Source organism: Ananas comosus, linkage group 7 (assembly GCF_001540865.1).
Source record: "Ananas comosus cultivar F153 linkage group 7, ASM154086v1, whole genome shotgun sequence".
Classification (NCBI taxonomy): Eukaryota; Viridiplantae; Streptophyta; class Magnoliopsida; order Poales; family Bromeliaceae; genus Ananas; species Ananas comosus.
This window is the reverse complement of record NC_033627.1, coordinates 8,736,812-8,745,949: the sequence shown is the minus strand read 5'-3', so window position 1 is coordinate 8,745,949 and position 9,138 is coordinate 8,736,812. Positions and strand designations below refer to the sequence as shown.

The 9,138-nt window shown below is 35.4% G+C and overlaps 1 protein-coding gene across 5 annotated transcripts; it reads right to left on the bottom strand.

Moving 5' to 3' along the window:
• Positions 3,034 to 8,696, bottom strand: LOC109712883. 5 transcript variants are annotated; one of them, XR_002216993.1, is made up of 8 exons: positions 8,271 to 8,696; positions 7,677 to 7,749; positions 7,437 to 7,535; positions 6,247 to 6,315; positions 5,806 to 5,909; positions 4,686 to 4,742; positions 4,489 to 4,570; positions 3,034 to 3,300 (listed from the first exon to the last, which is right to left on the bottom strand). XR_002216993.1 is itself a non-coding variant. In XM_020236680.1 (8 exons), exons 1-8 carry the CDS (start codon positions 8,347 to 8,349, stop codon positions 3,283 to 3,285), a joined length of 603 nt encoding a protein of 200 aa, XP_020092269.1. In that variant the 5' UTR covers positions 8,350 to 8,486; the 3' UTR covers positions 3,034 to 3,282. The 5 variants fall into 5 exon arrangements, 3 of the variants coding, with proteins under 3 accessions (XP_020092269.1, XP_020092266.1, XP_020092268.1); XM_020236680.1 differs by lacking the exon at positions 4,686 to 4,742 and adding an exon at positions 7,822 to 7,874 and having other exon boundaries at positions 8,245 to 8,486; XR_002216992.1 differs by lacking the exon at positions 4,686 to 4,742 and having other exon boundaries at positions 4,489 to 4,598; positions 8,271 to 8,695.

The window sequence follows — 9,138 nt, the reverse complement described above, 5'->3', positions numbered from 1 at the left end:
TAATTAAATTTTGATCTTTGAGAGATTCTCTTGTACTCCGCTTTTTCGACATTAATAAATTATTTGCTCCGTCTTCGCATGTGGACATAGGCCGTTGGCCGAACTACATAAATATCAGTGTGTTTTTTCCATATCTTTTCGTTTCATGCATTAAATTATTTTCTGGATCTATTTTCGCCGTTCCAATTTTAACAGTTATCTTCATCGACTTGCGATGTCCACTGAAAAATCTTAGGTTGGTTTCTCACCCTTTGTTTTTAAAAGTGGCATAGGCGGTGACGGCCGGGACGAAGCGTGAGGTGTGGTGTAGCTAGTGAATCTAGAAGTCCCGCGGATTATTCTTCCATTCATTATGGTTCATGATTCTTTCTTACCACTGATAATCGTTAAATAAGTTTAGACATTGTGGTGGTTCAATTAGTGAACACTTGGTTAAACTAATTTCTTTATTTGGCTTAATAAACGGTGGATTCATGTTTATTATCTGTGGATTTATGATTTTATAGCCATGATTTGGTGCTGTGATTTTTTGGCAAAATATTTTGACATCATATTTTGACATTTTTAAACTTGTATTTCTTGTGTACTACATCATATTTTGACATTTTCAGTTTTGAAACCAACTTGTGATAAAATGTCAAAATATGATGATTGTACTGTGGAAAAATATTATTAGTGCATGAACACGATAATTCACTAGAACTTTTTCAATCTACATTAATTTCATAGAAATTAAAAATTTTACTACAAAAAATTTCATAAAAATTAAAAATTTTACTACAAAATTACCAAGATATAGATAAAATATAATATGATTTTTTAATCCATATAAACCTCAAAATCAAGTTATCAAAAATAATCTAAAGATCCAGAAACTATCAAGATGTAACGGATTATGACGATGACTTATAGAGATTTACCAAAGACATAAATTCATTGTATAAACTTTCAAATTTGAGGTAAAGCTAATAATACACTGGAGGTGGATCTTTTGAGCATCTTTTTCAATATACCACCTTATAACTACCAAAATTTTCAATTTATCCACACTTTTTCAACCTCTTTAATTATGCATTTAATTTTCATGTGGTAGCTTCACACACTTACTAGACGACCGGAATGGTAACTCTTTCCTATATGCGGTGGTAGTTTTCACACTCGCTTTGCGATGTAACTCTTTTCACATTTTTTATACACTTTGAAGTATTTTCTTTTTCCATTATATATGAAACTTCCCCTCAAATTATGCAATCTCTTATTTGAAAGAAAATTTGACAGTTTCAATCTATTAGCAAATGCATATTCATCAAATTAAACACACACAATCGAAATAAGTTAAGTGCCTAAATTTCACACACGATTATCTAAATTTGATGAATATAAGTGTTAAGAACTCCTATAATAAATTATCTTTATAAATAATAAAAATGAAGTAAAATCGATAATTAATATGCAATTAATTAGGAGTGAATGACAATGAACCTATTGATGCTCAAGACACTATTGAGAATAGCAATCATCCAATAGAGTTTGAAAAAAAAAAACAAATAAGTAAAATCCTAAAAATCAAAACAATGAAAGCACCTTAAAAATGTATTGCAATGATTACATAACGTCAAAACAAATTAACACTTAAGGCAAGGAAAGATATCACCTATCCAAACCCAAATTTGTCGGATTGTTGGTTATCTTGGTTTGTTGCGGTTAGGCGACATTTTCTTTGACTTTTGTTCAACCTTTGGTCTCCACATTGCATTCAGCTTTGTGTGCACTATTTGTTGTGGCTTTGACTTTCGATTGATTTGGCATACTCAACTTGGTTGTTGTTGCTTTTGAATCCTTGACAGTTGCCGAGTGTCAGAAGATGCCAATTGATGTCTAAAAGATGTCGATTGAGTCTTCTTTTCGTTTCGAGGGCACATTTTGTTCCATATTTATGGCATACTTTATTCTTCAAGTTTGTTGAGATTTTGGGTGTTGAATTTTTAACCTTCTCAACATATGGCCAAGAGTCGGGCTTGTCTTGGGTTTAGTTTCAGAAGTTGGTTTGCGAAACTAGTATTTCGGTTATGTCATAGTGCACTTCGGTGTGGTTCGACGTATCAGTTGGTGTTGTGGGCACATTTAGGCTGATTTTGACACGTGGTTACTATATCTAAGTTCATGTCGATCATACCAAGAGGCATTAGTTGAGTCAAGAATCGAGTACTTGGATTATAAGTGGGTGCTTCAATCCGGTTGTCAATAATGTTGTATTATACTCAGTTATTTATCTTATACTTCTATGTTATCTTGTTGTACTATAGATCGGTTATGCCTACATCCCTATCTTATTTGCTTTACTTTTTGGCTTTCATACTAATTATTACTTCGTATCGTTCATTGCATGATCTATGGACTATTGCATGATCTATGTAGTCATTGTATGTGATATGTAGGCACTACTACAGATACAAGATTTAGTGGCGACAAATGTCGCCACCATAGCCAATATTGTCGCCACGGAAAACGTTTTGGCGGCGACAATCTGTCGCCGCATGCCGCCGCCTAAAACCCCGTCGGTAAAACAATTTGGTGGCGACAATGTGTCGCCGCTAAAAGTTAGATAATTAGCGGCGACATACAGTCGCCGCGAAAAGTTAGATAATTAGCGGCGACACACTGTCACCGCGAAAAGTTAGGTAATTAGCGGCGACATACCGTCGCCACTAAAACCTTGTCGGACCCGAACAGGAATATTTGGTGGCGACAATTTGTCGCCGCTAAAAGTTAAATAATTAGTTTTATGGTAGCGACTATTGTTGCCATCATTTTTCTGATATAAAATTAATTTTTTTTTAAAAAATAATTGGTAGTAATAGATATTATTGATTTAGTATAAATTGCTAAAAAATAACCTATAGTTATAAAAATTTCTCATTCTTAATTTTTAACCTTTAATTTCAATTTAATTCTCTTAAAACCAGATAAAATTTGAGACAAAGAAAGCCAATTCTTCATAAATATAACAGAAAGCTTTCTAAACAAACCACATATCAACAAGTAGAAATCCTACATTTTGCATCGAATTGTCTCTCACAATAGAAAAAAGTTTGGGACAACGTATATAAGACTGAATCATCATATATAAGTAATACAATCACCCAACACAACCAAAAAACAAAACACAATAATAGTATTTTTGTTATTTCCACATGCTATCAAATGTAAAGTTTTCAAAATATGTCTAAATTCTTAAACTTGATTCAATACATCACCAATGACCTGCCAAAATATTTCTCGTCACCACCTTTTATAAATCTGCAAATAAAAATAAAGAAAAATTAGCTTTTCGACATTTGTTGATCCCTAAATTGATAACGCAAACAATGTAAGAATAAAGAGGCCAAGTACGTAGATAACAATGTTCGCTATGAACTATATAACAGGTAGAAACCGACATTAATTTAGTGCATGTAACCAAATATTGAGCATTAAGAGTAACAAAGAAACTAAGTAACTTTGAGAAATCAGAATAATAATTACAAATATGACTAGCATTACATAAAAAGAAATTACAAAACAGTAAGATGCGAATGCGAATGAAGTAACAAGTAACAAGTAACGTTTATTTCAGCTCATATTTCAATCACAAACAAACAATCAGATTTGAAGCGCTTCAAATCTTATTTTCTTAATCGTACGGGATTAGGTATGATCCCATGTTTGGCCAAAGTAATCAAAATTCCGAGTGAATAAAATGGTACTGCTCATCTTTGAATCGACTGAATGTAAGAGTGTCGGCTGAATCCTTTGGATGGTCCCAGGGAAGAACAAATTGTTAACCAAATGGACCCCAAAAGCAGGCACAGATGCACCGAATTCAGCCGCCTTAATAATCAAACACAATTTATTGAAACTAGACAACAAAGTGCTATCACCTGAAAGCGCTTTTTCTGTCTAAAAGAAAGTTGTTATTGTGTAGTTGCCATCTTGATCACTAGCTCGTACGTACGTATAGTAACTTAAAAAATAATAAAGAAGAATTTCTAGGCTTAAAAGCATCATGAATACCAGCTACAAGGACATCAAGAGGGTAGTGAATCAATCTACTGAGTTGTTACAGCGCAACCACTCTTAAAAAGTCGATGGCGACAAATGGAATGCTGAGATGTACATGTACTATCTATCATGCTGAGATGTACATGTGATATTGCGCTCAGTTACATCAAATACAATCTAATACTCATTGACCAATCCAGCGCCATCACATAATTCAGGCAGGAAATCGAAGTAATCCAAAAACAGAAAATCAACCATTACTAGAACATTGACCAATCCAGCTTTTAATGCCTGATTGCATCAAGTTAAATGAAATGTGATACACATGGAATAAATTTGACCCCCAGAGACAACAAATACATAGTGAAACTTAAACATACAGCAACATATTCACCCTTTTAGGAATAGGAGAATCAAAAAAAACCAGATATAAAATTGGAAACCGACCTGATCAAAATTTGAGTAGAAAGGCAGTAATTTTGGATAAGTTTGAAGTATTCCCCATGATTGCTCAACAAGGCCCCACCAACTGCAAGTTCAATTAAAGGACCTCAAAACTGCAAATATTCAACTTGGTCACTAACAAAAAGTGCATCTTAAACTTGAGAAATTATCATCAAGAAATTATATTATAGTATTTATACCATTTTCTACAAGAAAGTCCAGTATCCAAAGCGCCATGACTATTTATTCACTGAAACCTGTAATTCTAATTTTAGTACCTTCTAGACTTAAATTTAACATTAATTAATACTAATTGTACCACATCAAAAAGCATCTGATTTAACTCCCTATGTTGAAAGTAGGTGATAAATGTACAATGTAAGATTAGGTACATGATACAATCTTCATCCCCGTGCAAAGAATGCTTGTTTTTGGCACTTTGCTAGTTAAGACAATTGACTAGGAATTGATACCACATGATGCTGGTATCATCATTGTAAAAGCATCTTATAAGAAAAACAAATAAAGACAAAGAAACAAAGTAAAAGGAAGGCTTTTGAAAGGTATAAGAATTCAATTACTAGCTCCTACTTCCTTGAGGGCTTGCTGGAGAAGAAACTAGAATCTATTCAATTAAGTAATTATGCACTTGAAGACAAAAGAAGTGAATGACAATTATACACATACACACACACACACATATATATATATATATAATAAGGTCTCACAAGCTGTAAAAATATAGTAAAGGTTAAAAAGATCTAGAAGCCCTTAAATGAGATCAAATATTACATTGTATTGAACAAAGAAAAACCATTGCTGACTTCCTTCAAAAACCATATTAAAAAGTACATGCTTAAGAAAATTGTCTAAAGCAAAATTAGTTTGCAGCCAGATGCTCCCACATACATATTAAGGCACATAATTATCAACATCATACCAAAACTGTAGGAATGATATTAACATAGTACAACATTGATATAGCCATCATATGCAAAAGATTCCAAAAAAAATTTCAGCATGAATGGCATAGATACTATGAGTCACCGTTTGCCCAATTTGAGAGGTTCACCCAGAAAATAATGGGTTTAGTAATTTACTACTGATAAAAACTCAAAAAGAAATTGAATGGTAATCCCTACATCCTATTGAAATATAAAACACTATATATTTCTGATCTACAAATCCCTTGGGATTTCAGTATGTCTGAAAAAAGTTAGCAAAAACAAAAGGAAAAGAAATACATATTAGCAACATTGACAAACATCTAAGAAACCTAATGACTAATTTTGAGAACACATGCAAGTGTGAAAATCTAACCAGCATGTTGCTCTCTCTTTATTCTCTCCCTTGGCTTGATGCTGTGAGACTTCGTCAGCATCGTGCTTCAGCAAATCTCTCTCACGCAAGCTGAATATATCAGCCTGAAATGAAGAAAGAAAAAGGAGAGTGAAATGCCTGATAATTGCCTCTTATGAAGCACAGAACAGTTTAATTTTAAGAAGCAGCGATCACAGAGACAAGCAGGCATAAAGTGAGGGACAAGAATATAAGGGGACAGAATAACTAATTTTGACCACATTTTTGCTGCAGTTGGCAGAGTAAAAATATGTGCAACCAAAAAGTAAAGAAGACAAATGGATAATTGTAAGCGTCAAAAACAAAGTCCCAATCTCAAAATCCAATAAAATATTTGTTCCATTTCAACATCAATTTTTTGGATGAATACCAAATTGGCATTCACAAGCGCACTCTGCCTACCTTTTGTTGATGCGCCTTCACTGTCTCACGCAATTTATTGATCTTCATATTGACCCTTAATTGCTTCTCCTGGAAGTTGTACAATTATAAGACATGTATTAGTACTTATAAGACATGTATTAGTACTTCATTAGTACCCTCATAGAAGTCCTATAGTTTCATAAAGAATTAAGATGGTAGAGTTTCTAACTATTCGCAAGCAAAATAAACTGCAAACATACAACATGCCTTAACATAGCTGACACCTAAGTCCTTTCTTGTGTACCCTCGTGCTAAATTTCGCATTACATATTGATTGTAATCCTTCAGAATCCTCATTATGATATCCGATGTTAGAAAATTAGACATAATAATAATAATAATTAAATCCCTTACATATTAGAAAATTAGAAACGAAACACAAAAGTGATACCCTGATCCTGAAATAGAAAATAAAAGAAGAAGTATTAAGAACAAAAAGCAAAGAACCAAAAGCTTTACCTGCTCCTCTAGAAATTCACTTTCAATGTAGTCTGCCAGCTGAGGATCGCAATTTTCAAATTGAAGGCCGTTCGATCTGGAGGTTTGTTCATATTACTACTATATGCTGTTTGACTTATCATTTCATCCATACACAAATTAACGCTACAGATATTTGTTGTCCTTAAGTTCCTTCGGTGCCTCTATGAGTTCACTTAGCATGCTAGGTGAGTGTCTATGACTTTGTAATAGAGCAAGTCCTGAACAAGATAATAATTGAATGCTTGAGCAAAAAATAAAGCCTAATGTAAAGCATGTAAATGCCTGAGCGTTTTATAGTACAAGAAGTTTAATCAAATTCAAACATGGAAAGAAAACTGTACAAAAGAAGTCCTTGAAAGACTCAAATAAAATGAAAATGAAATACCAGCACAAGAATAGCCCCTTGATATGATTTGTATCATTTAATACAATTTGACTCTTTAATTCCCTGCTCTTTCTAAGATATTATGCAGCAGATACACATGACATGACAAATGGTTCATTGCCCAAAAAGTAAAAGTAAATTATACCAAGAGCTCAGAACTTATAGCACAATATTGAAGCGTAGTATATGCATGTGTTTTGTTTGGGTTTTTTTTTTTGTTTTGGGGGGGCGGGAAAGGGGTGGCGCGAGTGGGGGGATTGGTTACTTTGTACTAAAAATTTAATACTTCATGGAGGTAATTTACCTGCAAGAGTTCCAAATGTCCTGTTCTTGATGCTCGATATGCCACCAAGTCGCCTAAGAGTCTTGCCACAGAGTAAACTTCATCTTCTTCTAAGCAATCCTAATTTGAAATATAAAAAGAAATCAGCCAAATAATAAACTAAAACTAAAGCTTCATTTCACATAAATGAAAGAGAGGGACATACAAATACTTCGCACGTCCTAGACAGCATAAAGCCTCTCGAATCGCATGGTCAAATACCTCTCTGTAATGAGCTTTCCATGCAGTATCATGAGTCGCATAAAAGGACCTCCACTTTAATATGTCTGAACACCTGAAACATTGCATAATAACTACCACCCCACACCAGGACAAGAAAAGAATCTAGTATAGTTCGCTTCCATACTTTCCCTGTAGCAAAAGTAGAAACACATATTTCCCTGCATCAACATATTTTCCCTGCAGCAAAAGTAGAAACACATAAATGAAGCTTCTACTTCTGGGCATCAGTGTCTCATTTCTGATTCTCATTACAGCAGAAGCACCAAAATTTGCTGGTATATCAAATGCTCTACTTGAGGTGACTGATGAACAATAAATAGTCCATTGCTATCTATATACTGTTTCTAGAAGAAGCAATATAATAAAATCCCTTCAACAAATTTTCCCTACAGCAGCAGTTGAAGCGCCAAACTAGAGCTTCTGAAGCTCATAATCTCATTTGTGTTTCCTGTTACAACAGAAGCACTAGATTTTTCTATTTCCCAAATGCTTACCAGAGCTACAAATCTAGAACCCTAGATCGAAATTTAAAAAAAAACTCAGCTACCTCGCGCATCAAAAGGGAGAAGGTACCCGTCTCTCGTGGCGAAGAGCGCCGTCGACGGCGACGGAACCGTCCGCCAAATACCAGCAATGTTCTCTGCTGCGGCATGCTGCGCCCTCGCGGCGCCGACCATGGCTGCGACCCTCACGCCGGCGATAAGCGTCGTCGTGGCGATGAGGATCTTCGCCGTGGCTGAGAAGCCGGAGACAACGGAGTCCAACAGAATCCCTCCCAAAAGGACGATCCCTAGGTTTAGGACCCCAATGAGGAGGGATATCCACCGCACCATGCAGAGCTCGAGCTCGGAGGGAGAGAAAAGGTCGACGCTGAGGCGTTCCTGTGAGGTCGACGCAGGGAACGGGCGCAGTGGAGAAGAAGAGCGAGGGCCTCTCTAGGGTTTCGGGGGGGTGTCGGGTGAGGGGAGAAGAGGGATACGACCCTTTTTTGTTTTCTCTTTTTTTTTTTTTTTTTTTTTTTGGTAATTGAGGTTTTTATTTGGGCCAGGGATGGGTTTGGTGAGTGGTGAAAAAAAGAGGGAAGTCTTGGCGCGCTTCATAAGGATATATAGCGGCGACACATTGTCGCCGCTATATTTTCCGTTTTAGTGGCGACACCTATATGTCGCCACCATTTTCTATGTAATGGCGGCGACTGATAAATATCGCCACCATTTTTTATGTATTGGCGGCGACAAATAATTGTCGCCACCATTTTTTATGCAATGGCGGCGACAAATAAATGTCGCCACCATTTTCTATGCAATGGCGGCGACAAATAATTGTCGTCGCCATTTTCTATGTATTGGCGGCGACAATGCCTGTCGCCACCAAAAAGTCGCCACTAAAACCTACTTTTGTTGTAGTGAGGGTAGTATTGGTTATATCCTAATTATAGACT